This window comes from Protopterus annectens, chromosome 5.part0 (assembly GCF_019279795.1).
Source record: "Protopterus annectens isolate FY-2018-M chromosome 5.part0, PAN1.0, whole genome shotgun sequence".
Lineage (NCBI taxonomy): Eukaryota > Metazoa > Chordata > Ceratodontiformes > Protopteridae > Protopterus > Protopterus annectens.
In genome coordinates, this window is record NC_056735.1 from 743,405,965 (window position 1) to 743,421,117 (window position 15,153).

Here is a 15,153-nt window from a genome sequence, read left to right on the forward strand (position 1 = left end):
TGTTTATCATACTTCACTTGTGTTACTGGGTGGAGGGATGCACTCCCTCTAAACTTTATACACATTTAATTTGAAACAGTCCTAAACCATTTGAAAACAAACATATGTTGTAAGGAAAATAGCTAAGAAAACAAATAGGTACACACAGATGGCAGTATTTAAAAACAGAGGTACAATGGGCCTATATAGAAATCCTTTCCTCTTTTAATACATAACCAACTAATTTTCTATTCCTTGGAAATCCCTCTGTAATTTCTACTCTAGAATTTCAGCTAAGCATCACCAGAAACAAAGATATGCTCACATTACACCACCAATCTGATTAAATACTGAATCCATTTGCTTTTCTACTGTGTTCTATTTCTTTCATTTTATATTACATCCCATGCACCTACAAAATCAACATGGTAATTTTTTTATCGTGTTGCAGACTTCTTTGATACTATTAATAAGAATAAAAACACACAGCTATAGACAAACTCTGACAACCTTCTGAAACACTAATGTTCAAAAGATAAAACAGCTAATATTTTATTATAAGCATTTTTGCAGGGTAAAGCTCCCACCCCAAACTTATATATACCAACTCTGCAGTAACACAAACTTGAACAAGAAAGAAATCACCCGCAACCATGTAATGATTTTAGACAGTGCAGCAGTAGATATTACCAAATTAATAAAATAATCTACACATAAGGTTACTCCTGCATAGAATACACTGCACTGTGCTTCACACATTTTATCAATAAAAGTACATTCAGTAACAGCACATACCTACAAGTGAAATACTGGATAAAATGCCAGCAGTCTAGTATTACTCCTTCAAAGCAACATTACAGTACTCCACATGTATATACTATTTTCGATAAATACACCTTCAATAATAGTATATACCAATAAGTAAAAGACTGTATAAACTGACAGCACTCAGAATGGTTTCAACAGTGCAATGCCTTTTTGGGATGCTAGTGTGGAGGATACACACTGTGATATCAGTGTGCTTCATAAAGTACAACACAAAGACTTCATTGAAAATAAAGACTTCTGTTAGGGAGTATATCTTTGTGTCTTTAACTAAGCCCCTGAAATTAATTATCCTCACAATTGTAATTGTAAACAGTATTCAATCAACATCCATTTGCTGATTGTATTCTGGTATTTCAGGAAGTTTAATTAGCAGGAGCGATCAGTCATGTCCAGTAATGCTGTGCTCAGAGGTCACAAGCTTTAACAGAACAACCGGTTTTAAGTATCGGTTTTTAATCAGTAGAAATTTTAATAAGTATTTTTAACTGCTACAAGGGATGATATAAATCATAGAACTCCTACATAAACTGTCTTCTAACTGGTTTTGTTAAATAAATAATTATGGGCTGCATTCTTAATGTTCTAAAACAAGAGCTAGCTACTCCATTAGGCACTCTATTCAACCACATGCTGAGTACTGGCTTTGTCCCCACTGAAAGAAAAACAGTGTCTTATCACCCTCCACAAGTGTGGCTCTGCAACAGACCTGGGTAACTATAGATCTGTAAGTTTAACCAGCCTCATCTGTAAGGCAATGGTACAAATCATGGAATTAATCATCATGGAATGCATAAATAAGGATATAGATGACCTCCAAACCTTGGATCTGTCCTAGTTCAGTTTTGCCAAGGGTAGGTCATGCCTGCTAAACCTGGTAGACTTCTTTGAGAACATGACCAGACCCATAGGCAAGAGCAAAGCCATGCACATAGTCTGTCTTGACTTGGCCAAGGCCTTTGACACTATCCCACATTCGGGCATGATTGACAAACTAACCCAGTTGAATATCAACCCCTATGTTGTCAGATGGGTTGCAAACTGACTCACAGATTGACAACACTCAGTCATAGTGGAAGACTTTACTTCTACCAGCAGACCTGTCACCAGTGGGGTCTCACGAGGGTCAGTCCTGGGCCCCCTCTTGTTTGGCATATACTTCTTAGAAGTCCAAGCCAAAACAGAGGGGATGTAGTCAACCAAGTTTGCAGACTGCAAATTAGGTGGTATCATTAAATCCCCTGGCAATGTCAGCATACTTCAAAAGGGGCTTACACAGACCAATGACTGGTGCCAAAGCCACAGTCTTCAACTAAATGCTAAAAAATGCATCATCATTCCCTTTAGTAAAAACAATGTCCTTGCTGACTATAAAACAAACAATAATACCCTAAGTACCAATTCAGTGGTGAGAGACCTAGAAACACAAGTTGACTGTGACCTCAACTTTGACCACCATGTGTCCACTGTAGTGAGGTAGGCATTCTGTTTCACTCACTTGATTAGCAAAGGTATCGCCTCAAGAGCAAAGGATGTCATAACTCCCCTGTACTCATCCTTCATCAAGCCTATTACTGAATATACTGCTCTCTTTGGTATGTACTGTACCAGACAACCGGAGCAACTTGAGAGACTTCAGAGATTTCTAAGAAAATTCAGGGTCTCACACGTCTTATACAGACAGACTGAAATTGCTGTCACTGTACTCAGTAGCATATGGACTACTTAGAGGCAACTTATGCCTTGTTTACAGGGCTATCTCTGACCCAATTCTATTGGAAATGCTGCACATCTATAAGTCAAATGGGACTAGAGTCACCCATTTCAGGGACCTCAATCTAGCCTGTGACATAAACAGGACTTGCTAGAGAGACATATGCATCTCAGAGGTTGTCAGTCCTCTGGAATAGGCTTCCAATCCATATCAAGCAGAGCACCTCCATGGCCCTGTTTAAGCGCAACCTGAATGACTGGATGGGAAACTATAAATTTTTTCCAGAGATTGCCCTGGCTTCTCTCCTGGACCTGGGTAGTCCTTGCTAGAAAAAACTTTGGCATAGATGTTATTTATCATCTAGTATTATACTAGGATTTAACAGCTAGGCTTGTAAAGTCCCTTTGCCAGTAACCTAGTAACATCCTATAAATCTAAATATGTAGTGCATACCATAATCTGAAACAATATTAACAGATTTTGATCAAAAATTATACCTAAACAGAAAATGAACTGTTCAAGACAACACGTTGAGTATATATTGAAAATATTAAACAAAAGTCTACAAAAACTGAGAAAACATATTTGAAAGTACTTTTTTTTCAAAAGGTTTGAGACCTGCTAACTCCTTGCCATCTCTCATTAATATGTCCTACATCATGAATACAACCACTGAGTAATAAAAAGAATGTAAATCTCAGGCTCAACATTTATACAAACTGGTGAAATCTTAGAAAGTATTTAGCTGGAGGTTGGGGTACAGCCCTCAGTATGGGTGACACAAAGGGCCTGCCTCTTAATTTAGTTCTGATGTAGCTTCTCCCTTCGGTCTAAGTTATAGTATCATTATTTCATTGTTACAAACACTGTAACATTATCAGCATCTGCAAAAATATGGCATTCATTAACCGGTGCTGTTTTAAATAGTTATTTTGAATTCATTTTACTCTGTTTTCAAGTTAGTTATATAAACATCTGTTCTGTTATTTGTATCTCACCTTCTTTGTATGACAGCACTACCTTTGCATATGGCATCAGTGAAACTTTCACCTGCATTTGCCAGTTGTTGTTTAATCACTAGAACTAACATTTGTATCATTATGGTGCAACAGAATATATTTGTTTTTAAACACATTTCTGTGAAGCATTTTCCCCAGGTGATTCACTTGACTACACATGTGGGTATTTTGATCTTCCGACATGCTAGTCTTTGTCACAGTACTTATATGGACTGTTTCCCGGAGCACATCATAATAAGGTGTTAATCACATGACACAATATTCTTATTACCTCTGTAGTATATAATGCCGAGCTCTAAGCACCACAACTACACTGCTTATGAGGAAATAACAATTCATTATTTACGAGGCAATGCAGACTGTTTTGCTAACATTACTAAGCCTGACTTTCTCATTTTCTCATTCTTCAGTTCTACGTACCAAGAATGGAAAGGACAAGCTTTTTGCACAGGTGTTGCTACTGTTTATGTTTCTTCTTGTTTATTTAGATGTACACATAATGTCATGTATTGACTTAATTAGAGGATGGGCATACGATTTGCAGGTTTATGATAGGTAAGAAGTGCATGCAACTACAAAAAGTATATCCCAGATTTCCTAAACAGGTATAATGCATTAAGACAGTAGTGTTGATTAAGAGCTTTACTAATACTAAACATATTTATATTTCTTAGTGTACACTACCATTACTCCAGTACAAGTTGCATAGCTTCTTTTTATTCTTTTCTCATTGTCTTCAACCCAGCTGGACATTTTCTTAAAATAGAATATTTTTGTAAGAAAGTCTAAGTCAAAATTACAAATGTAGTACTTTACAATTTTAATCTTCTAAATCATAAACCAAACTGTACATTTTAAATAATGGTTATTAAATATTTCAATGATCAGAATACCTTATGCTTAAATACTTTATAGTAAACTGATATTTACAAACAAATGAGGCAAACTTTAATAATGCATTAGGAATATATGCACTGAGCAGAAACATAGCTTTAAAATCAATGTATAATACAAACTTAGTACAGCTGTTCAGATGTTATATTTTCATATTTTGCTAGTTTGCTGTCATAAGATCTATGTTGATTTGCCAAAGATAATTTCTGGGAGTGCCAAACTTCTAAAGCTATATTCAGTAAACAAAGCTGTTCGCTTTCACCTCTGCATAGATGGAACCCCTACACAACCTTGACTGAGAAAACTCCAAAATCATGTAACAGTATAGAAGAGGCAAAGTCATTTTTAAAGCAGTTTTTCAGTTAGGTCAGTTTTGAAATTTGGGACTTGCAGAAATTACCTTCTCAGATCCCATATCTTGGAAAAATGTTGTTAATACAGCTGGTAAGACTGTATCCACGTATGTATGTATGTATATATATATATATATATATATATATATACATATATATATATATATATATATATATATATATATACATATTCAAAGCTTACTTTCTTATTAAACTTGGAGCAGTTAGTTAAGGCTTTGTGCTTTACAATAATAGACGTTAACAGTGCGAATGTGAGGCTAAACAAACATTGTTAAGGTCAGATCTTTCGCTATAGCAGCTCTTATCCAGGATGTATTTTAGCTGTTTCTTGAGTGTAAGCATGATGCTCCATGTTGTACAAAGCTGTTAAAAGCTTTGTCATTATGCTATTTTTATTGAAATATGTATTCTCATATTTTTATTAACCAATAATCTGTATTCTAAACTCACATACCAGTCACAAGTGAATGATGGTCTTAATATACAAATGTTATGAATGAATCAGACCAACTGCCTCCCAGAATAATGCATGTCCTATCCTTACCATATTAATAAACCTGATAACACTAAAGAATGCATTGCCTGCCTTTGCTGAAAATAATAACTTCCTGAATGTTTCCTGTTCCATGTTGGCTTGTTATACTTACAATTTATAAACTGTTTATTCTCTGTTATAATTTGCATTCTTATTCAAAAAGGTCATTGTTGGATCAGTTTATATACCTGGTTTGCAGTCATTAAAAGAATAATGAAATATATTTCATAGCATGAGTACCTTCATTTTTGTCTGAAGTTTAATACTGACTGTTGATCATTTAAACAGTTTTGTATTAAGGTTTGCAGATTGGCTAAGTATTATTTGCTTGCAAAATGAATGGCTTTTAAATGGGTTTAAAATTGGCCTTAAAATACATTTAGGTTTCTTATTAATGACATTAGTGCAACTCAAGGCAATCTGTATTCAAATTTAATCTGGTCCCTCAGTCACAGTTTAACTATTTTTTGTGGATATAGGTTTGCATTAATGTTAGACTTCACATGAGTTTAGAACAAGATGCCTCACTTTGTGAAAACTTTGAAGCAAATGTAAACTGCAGGTATTATGGGCAAGCTTTTGTCATTTAGCCTTCACTTTAGAAAGTATTGTGTAGTATGTATTATAAAAGGTCAGAATTAGGTTTTCAGTGATGGTGCAATTAATACTGTTTTAGGAGATCTTATATTCCATTTAATTGAATAAAGCTATATAGCACACCACCATTTTTGGATAGGGGTATAAACTTGCAATGGGCAACGATTATTATTCTTGGGGAAAAAACATTTATGTAAACAAGTCCATAGAAAGACTGAACCAAACAGATTGTATTATCTATTTTTCAGATGTATTATTCCAAATATTTTCATTCTTTTGTTCTTTGCTTTGGATTTTCCCTTTTAGAACTGATTACTAATAACCTATAAGTGCAGCATAAAAGCATAACAGATCAATGGTTCAAAAGTCACTGATACAAGACACTTATAAAAATGTGTGTTGCATGGGCTGCATATCCTGAGTTACCACTAATTATATAATTAACTGCAAGGCAGCAAAAAAATCTTAGATATGGAATAGAATGATTTTCACAGAAATCACTTTTGCTAGATGGTCTTTAAGTACATCATGCATGATTCATCGGTTTCAACTTCCCTCTTCCTTAACCTCTCTAAATAACTAGCTATTATAAAGTGTAAAGTGTAATCATTTATTTTTGACATGTGAAAAGCTGATTTTGCACATATGAAGAACCAGTACAGCTACAAACCTTATTCATGTTATTATTACTGACCACATCAAAGTGGAGATCAGTTTCCCATGTTTTTATTTTTAATTTATACAGCTGAATAATATGGGGTGCAAAATCGTAATTTCTATTAAACAAAGATTAGATGTAGATTCTGACTCTGGAAGGTGCTCATTTTGACAGCCTTGACTATGAGTTTAATCAATGTAAAAGAACCTTGTAAAGCCATATGGTCAGTCTACTTTGTCCTTTTTGGTTGTACAGTCAAAACTCCCACTCAGTTTGTTGAGTTCGTATCCCCATGCTTTATTTCCAAGGCCTTCTCACACTTGAACTATGCAGGATTAAGTTCTGTCTTCGTCTTTGCATAACTACATGCATGTGAACAATCTTTTGTTTCTTGATAAAATACGTACGCCTATTTCTTCCAACAAAATCTATAGTACTACATTTTCCTACTAGATTTTTCATTGTGAAAGCACATTACTGTTTTATTTTTTCAGGAATATGGTTTGAATAGTTAAAGGATTTAATAATGTTCTCTTTTGTCCAACAGGGAGTTGTTTATTTATTTATTCTATTTTCTTGAATGTACCCATACAGCCTGTGTCTTATTAAAATAAACCAAAAATGGGAAACTACATATAACACAGTACATTCTGAGATGCTGGTAGTGCAGGTGGCTTTCAACGTTTCTGATTACTAGTAAATTTATATAATAAGAGTTTGTTATAAACACTGATATATTTCTAACAAATTATGATTTTTTTTCTTTCTCTTTCTTTCTTTACTTCCTATTATTATTATTGAAGAGGGCCTTTTATGTCACTAAAATTTGAAACATTAAAAATGTAACTACATTTTATTGGCACCATGTGCTCACTATCTGAGAAAATAATTGCAAAATTATGAACATGTATATTATGTAATAGTGATAAGCCCCTATCGAACTGGTGTATGCTTGCCTGTGAAGTAAGTCTATTGATCTGGTGGTTTGGACTGGTCATTGTAGGGATTCTATTAAAGACCAAATAGCAAGTAGCACTTTCTATGGACTAACTGTCTGGGTAACTGATTTCAGGACTGATAGCTTATAACTGTCAGCTGGCACATGAGTGGTGTACAGGGAGAAACAATAATTTAGTGCTGCCATGCTAATGTTTTAGTTTGGTTTATTAAGAAAGTAAAAACAGGGAATGTTGCTTCACTGTGCTTTTTAAGAATTAGGCACACTACTAGATAAGGGAATATGTTTCTTTACAAAATGACTAAAGAAAGCATACTCATGCCTCATGTATTATTCAAAATTTGATTTAAGGGAGCCTTATAGATTTATAAAATAAATAACTGTATTTCTGTAAAATATATATCTGTACTAATTTTATTTTTTTTACTTTTAGGAATTCCTCAAAAGATTCTATAACTTGAATACAGCAAAAGTAACTTTTGATAAAGATGCATTTAGTGGTGTAACTGAGGCCATTATAAAAATGCAAGCATTTTATGGACTCACCATTACTGGTGAACTGAACTCAGAAACCTTGGAAGCAATGAAGAAGCCAAGATGTGGAGTCCCTGATGTTAGTCCATATAGTCATTTTCCATCAAAGTCTAAATGGCCAAGAAACAACGTAACTTACAGGTATTGTTTTGAAATGGTCACATACATACTGAATATATGTCAAATAATTTTCTTTTTGCATTGCACCCCTCCCCCCAAAAGCTATCGGTACCAGTCCAGGAACTGCATGAAAATATAAGCAGTGAGCTAAGCACACTAGGGATTGAATTAGTGACACTTTGCTTGAATTTTCTTGTCTGAGTCAAATGATCCAGAGTAAGAAATGGTCCTTGGTCATTAATAAGACAGCTATAAAAGTCAAGCAGCAAATTTTCAATAAAAACTTTACTTCCATGGTTCAGTAGGTAATGTATTTAAAATGCTGGGTTACAGCTATGCCTTTTCCATACACATATACAGGCAGACAGTACTTATTAATAGCATGTCTCCTCCAAATCTAGAGGATTCAGTTTCCCCTTACAACATATACCAACTGCCAGACCACACTATAGTGTGGAAAACAGCATGGAAGTAGTTTGTCAACATCAAGAGATTTGCCCTTTTCCCCACTGTAGTGTAATCTCAGAGTTGGTATATATAGTGAGAGGGATTGTTGGTTGCATAGTCCCCCAATTGGGTGGGTTTGAAATAGTGCTGTGTGCGACAGGGAAATAGTGGCCATCTAGTTACTTTCCCAGTCCCACACATTCGCTGAAGTGAATGTTATATGAATGAACATTCACTGTTTTGTGTTCGATCATCCAAGGTTCGATGAATGCAACCGTCGATGATTAAACAGACCCAATGTTTCTCTTTTACCTTTCTCAGACATTTAGGATTGATCTGTAGTTATTACATAGTTAGGACTCTTATTGTTTAGTAGTGTGAATAAACATGGATATGATAAGTTTCATATAGTCTTCACCTGGTGCCTGGATGCTTTTGTCTAATGGCACAAATATGGTCTGACTGGCATTTTGAAATACTAAAGCCCTATATGGTCATCCATTTACTGAGGTCCATGAGTTAAAAATGCTCTGTGTCAGCAATTTGACATTCATATAACAGAAATCCATGTGCATGTTTTGACTGCCTCCATCTTGAAAACACTATAATGTGATGGGCTCCATGATCAATAAGGATAGGTATCAACATTTCCAGTGATACTTTATTTATGCTATGATGTAATATCTGAGTACGGCATTTCCTACATGAATCACATGGTGGAGGATAACAGAGATTTACCTGTGTTACTGTAGAGATAGGTGCAATATAAATGTTATTATATCATGCACATAATTCTTGGTATATGATTTCTAGATTTGGCCTTGTCTACGTAAATCTGGCTCTGCTCACTGTAGCCCACCCAAGAGTTACTGCATGGAGTGATGGGAATAGTAGCTAGGTGTAGAAGTAGGGGAAAGGATTATCACTGCTTGGAAAATAGTCTGGAGGTAGCTGGCAAATCTGTGGTAGAATGTGCACCCAGAAATCAATACTACTGTGATAGCAATAAAGTAATATGCCTACTTCAGGGCATTCCAAAGTTTTCCATGGCAATATCTTACAGATGTTAAAAAAAATTCTGTGAAACTTCACTATAAAAAAGTAAATAAATATTTGCATGTATACATACATACCATAAATGCATACATATAAAATCAAATGTGCAAGCAGTCCCAAATCACTGCCTGTCAAGAAAATGTTAATGCCATACCTGTTAAAAGACCTGAAAAGACAAAGAACAAACTGTTCATAAACTTGCCTGGCTGCCCATAAAAATGTGATAAAATTACTGATGAATGTACTTTTTAAGTTGGGAGAAAACCAAAATAAATTTCTAGCTGCAAATTACAAATGTATTGCTCACAAACATCTGAAAATAGCCTCACAGTGAATGTACTAACAAAAATAACACATTTGCTCTTACCAGAAAATCATAATCTCAAATTAAAATTATGAAAAAAAAATGTATATTAGTTAATAATTCACCCATATCTAATCTTGACACTGGAACAAAATTTAACCCACTTTTAAGATGCTTCAGCTAGTCTAAATTAAGTTCAGTACCTGAAATATTCACAGAAGAGCCACCTAATTTTGTGTAATTGTATTTTTGATTCTGCCGCTGTTTGCCTTTATACACCATCTTTGAGTTGCCTTTCTCTTCTATCACATTGTAACATGCAGTCTCAACATATGATCACTTCTTTACAAGTATGCCCTATTCAACAGGGTCCGGAAGATGCAACACATAATTCCCTAAACTAATACAAGAACACAAACTGTCATGTGTCGTGTAGATGCACAACTTCAGGATTATTTAAATCAACTTGCTGTGATAAATTTGAAACATTATTATGCTGATCTACTGACAACCTTTGTTCTAAAATTTATATAATTATTATGCGCTTTACATTTATCAATACCATCATCATTTATAGTTAGCAGTTTTTTTCATTCTCATAAATTCTGCTGTTCGTTGGTAGACACTGTGCATTGTTTGCTGTGCCAGAATTCCATGAGGGTGTTTACTTCTGCACATATCCTATACCTTACTAAAGCAGACTTACACATCCATGTCTCATCAAACACCTTAGGTCTGAGCTCCCTAATTGATCCTGCAGTTAACAAGTCATTGCTTTGTTCTCTGTTATACAGATGATGCCAATTCTCTGATTGTCCAATTAACTCAGTTCGGTGCCATGGAGAAGGTAGAGCCTATTATGTCTTTCAGTGTGCATAAGTCAGTAAAAAATATGCTAAATGGAATGCCAGCATGTTACACAAGCAAACACACTCGCAGCAGTTACCCTGTTGCTTCACAGTGCTTGATTTTCCTGCTCATGTCTCAGCAAGCCTGCATTCTGTGTGGAATGTGTATGTGTTTTTTAACTGTCTATGTGGATATTTGTCAGGTGCTCCAGTTTCTTCCCACATGAAAAAAACATCTCATAGGTGAACGGGTGATCCTTCACACTGCACAAAGGTATGCGTGCAGTGTAAGAGTGTGTTTGTGTATGTCCAATGATGGACTGGCACCCCCTTCGGAATAAGCTTCTCTACCTTTAATCCTTCTAGTACCATGATGTGCTCTAGTTTCCATGTGATCCATTACTAGTTAAAATGTGCACTCAGTTAATGAATGAATTAATGAATGCAGGAATGAATAAAATAATGATTGCACTATTATTCGGTAGCAATGGTTTTCTTCTAACATTGAGGTTACTTTGTTAATCATGTTAACACACAAGGTTTGCTACCAAAAAGCCTATAATATTATTTGTGCCGGTCCCCTTCAATAAACACAACACACTAAATGACATTTGACGACCTTTATTAAAACTTCCATAACATAACTTTGATTATCAAAATTTGTTAAATACAACTGGACATAGTGTAGTCAATTCCAAACACAGCATAAACATCTTTGCAGTGTTAATCAGGACAGTATACCTGCTCATCCTGTCCAGTAAGCAGTGTCCATACCAAATATTAATCAGGACAGCGTACCTGCTCATCCGAGCCAGTAAGCAGAATCCATACCTTTGCTCACTTACTAAACCATCCACTAAATTACTTTCAAACCAAATAAGCAGCGTCCTTACCTTTGCCTGCTTATCTATTCAACAAAAAACTCCTTGAAATGCACTACCAGACACCAGAGGGGGAACAGAAGAGGGCAAGCCTGTCCCTCTTCTCCCCCACCAGCCTGCCCAGGCTGTTCCCCCTCACCACCAACTTCCATCAACTAGCCACCCTTATAAGGCCAAACATCATTCAGTGTACAATAATTACCAGGACATTACCAGCCCCTGGCAATTACCTAATACTTACCAAAGCATCATCTGCCACTGGAGCAAAATACTCAATCCCAACCACCAAATTAAAGCAATTGCATATCACCCTTCCCAAACAATTCTTTTTACTTGCCCAATGACATGCAGAAGCATTTAACAACCACCTTGCCAACACAAGCTACCCATATCAAAAGTAAGGCAACTAAATCACATGATGGCTTTAGCAGTCTGACCCCTCTTTACTCTACCGATACCCTTGAATGCCAGAAACAATATACCAAACTGAAAATGCCCAATGCTACAATTCACAACCAGATTATACCAGAACAAAAATATCCTATGCCACCTGGCAACGCAAAATTAGTAACAAGCCAACCCCATCCCGCTTGTAGAAATTAAACTACATCAACTATAAACCCTACCCAAGTAACCCTCTCAAACTGGCCAAATAAACATGTCCTACATCTGCAATAAATCACCACTGCCACAACTGTAATGTGCCTTAATGACCATTGAATAAAATTACCTAATACCCAATAGCCTCTCCAGCACTCAAAACATACACAAAACAAAAACCATTACCTTTCAAGTCCATTTCCATCAGGGCATTGACTGTTACTCACTCAACATTCCATCTGTAACCTCAATGTACCCAAACAAGTGATCAGGATGTCCATTGAAACCTGCATTCAGATTTAAAACATGCAGCAAAACCATTCTCACTATAATGACCATCTAACGTATGTGATCTATAAGTCTTCCCGTACAAATATATCCAATATTCAGTAACTAGCAACTTAGCAGCATGGAAGAAAACCCAAGAGTACCCAGTGAAACCCACACAAACACAAGGAGGGCACGCAAGGCCCACAACACTGGCCAATAATCAAACTGGAGAACCTGTAGCTGTGAAATGACACAAACTGCTGCACCACTGCATCCCATAATATTTACATATTAAAACTCTTAATTCTACAATGGATTGTACATTATCCTGTAACACAAATCAAACCAGGTCATAAAACATAATACTTATTATAGAGTTAAACAAAAAGTTGGTTGTGCTTCTTTCTTCTTCTTCCAAATCACTGTGCTTGCCTTTTAACCTATCCATTTCTAATTACTCACCCAATGACTCCATTGCTTATTCAATACCAAAGCATGATCATCTGCGAACTCACTGTATCTCACCACTGGAACTCGGCACTCCATCATCTTTTCAAACAATCTTTTCTTATCTTGCCATTGTTCAGTATTTTTTGAATTTTATAAACATGGGGTCTAGACTTTTTGCCTTCTGCACCTCAACAATTTCTGTCAGTAACTGTTGCCCACTTGTGCTCTCCATGTGTAAACTTCTCGCTTGCCACTGCTTCCATCATCAACCACCACAACTGGTACTCAGCACACCATCTAGAAAGAAAAGGACAAAATTAACCCTCTAATATGTAAAGAGAAAGCTCCACCTATTCCAAATTACAGCCGCAGCATTCCAAAATCTCATCTGCAAGAAAGAAAAATCTTGATGAGTGGATGGGAAATAGGAAATACACCCCGGGGACCACTTCTGTGTCTCTGCTCGACAGTGGCACAGGAAAATAACTTTCTTGGGTGGTATAAGCCATGGAACCTTGCTGGCTAGGCTTACGTAGGACCTTGGGCCGATAGCCGAGTACCTACCTATGAACCTATGAACCTATGTAAATCATCCAAAATACATAGCACACATTCCAAGACATCTTCAAGGACAACTTATCCTGCCAACCCAGGAAGAAATATACCACCGCCACTCACATCTATGACAAAGCAGCCATGACTGAAGTTATGCTTCCAATGACCCTATCAAATATCCAAAATAAATTTAACTAACATTCAAATATGTTAAAACTAACTCCACCCATGAAGGGACCTATCAATGTCCACAACCAGGGTAACCTTGTGATTCCAGACCACATCAATTAGAGGCCTGTATAAAAGTCAAGCTAACATATTGTAAAACCATCTGCCTAGCTCTTAACCTTCCATCTCTAAATGAGGCACACTAACCAACATAGTATGGAACAATTGAACACAATACAGCAAACCTAATAATAGCTGACTAGCAGCTTATAAAATACAGTCAGGTAGTATTAATCATTCAAAACAGAAATATTTAGCAATATAAGTGTCAGAATATGTAGTATGCTAACCATACCCACCAAAGCTAACCTCACTGTCGATAAACTTAGAGGGATGGACAAATCTTACCGCTCAACAATTGAACCACTCTGATAGTCAGAGCAATGCTAACTGCACCACCAATGAATTAACAGACAAATAGTGTTGCTCTGCACTCAGAGCAATGCTAAACACTCTATAGTAAACATTGAAGCTTGAAAATGCCTCCAGGCTTGACCACCACTGAATGTAACTCAGCCTCCTGTTATAGCCTCAACTGGTCAGAGCCATGAGATAGGCTGAAAAACTACATCTCACTCCTCAGGATAGGTATGTTTGTCCTCCCTGTCAGCAGCGTTAGGTTCCTGAGCTACAAATCAAGCTTGGGTTGCCTGGTTCATTCCCAGGGCTTTATACCTCTATGAAGGCTGGGCAGTGATTTGGGTGTATATTGAATACGAATCACTGAAGATATTTACACAGATTCCGCTGCTTCCTTTTTTTTTTTTTTTGGAATCCCACTTCAGCAAAGCCAAGACCTACAAACAGTTTCCCCTTTCACAATTTTACAATATTCCTTTCCTAGACTTTTGTATTTACAGAAAATAAGATGAAAAGTAGTTGTCATATTGATGCTAAAACTAACAAGTCTGGTTTTGTTCTGCAGTCTTTCCCCCAGGTTATCATCTAAAATCACATGATTTAGAAGTCAGACTGACTCCCAACTAATAACTTCTGGCCAAAAGCCCAGGTTTTTAAACATAGCCTTCCTTTAAGCAGATGTAGAACTGAAGAATTTGAAGTCTGAAACTCAAATATATGTCACAATCTAGTGACTTCCATCCTCCTATCATCCCAGAGCTATGTCAGCAAAACAGATTTCATGAGGAACAGATCAAACTCAAATTTTCGTCATTATTGAATGACTTCAGTCCTCAGCTATGCCATTAAAATACAAACGTTATGAGGAGCACACCAAAATATGAAGCAAAATCTGTTCCTTCTGCAGAAATCTGTACAGTTCAGACATATAAATGAAACACTGCCAC

The 15,153-nt window shown here is 36.1% G+C and overlaps 1 protein-coding gene across 1 annotated transcript in view; it reads left to right on the plus strand.

The window, feature by feature from the left end:
• Positions 1 to 3,874: 3,874 nt before the first annotated feature.
• The window catches only part of LOC122802186 (collagenase 3-like), a 108,006-nt gene continuing 96,727 nt past the window's right edge, over positions 3,875 to 15,153 (plus strand). The window contains exons 1-2 of the mRNA XM_044071853.1: positions 3,875 to 3,988; positions 7,987 to 8,228. Coding sequence (XP_043927788.1) covers positions 3,890 to 3,988; positions 7,987 to 8,228 — 341 coding nt within the window. The 5' untranslated portion in view covers positions 3,875 to 3,889. The remainder of the gene's footprint in view (positions 3,989 to 7,986; positions 8,229 to 15,153) is intronic.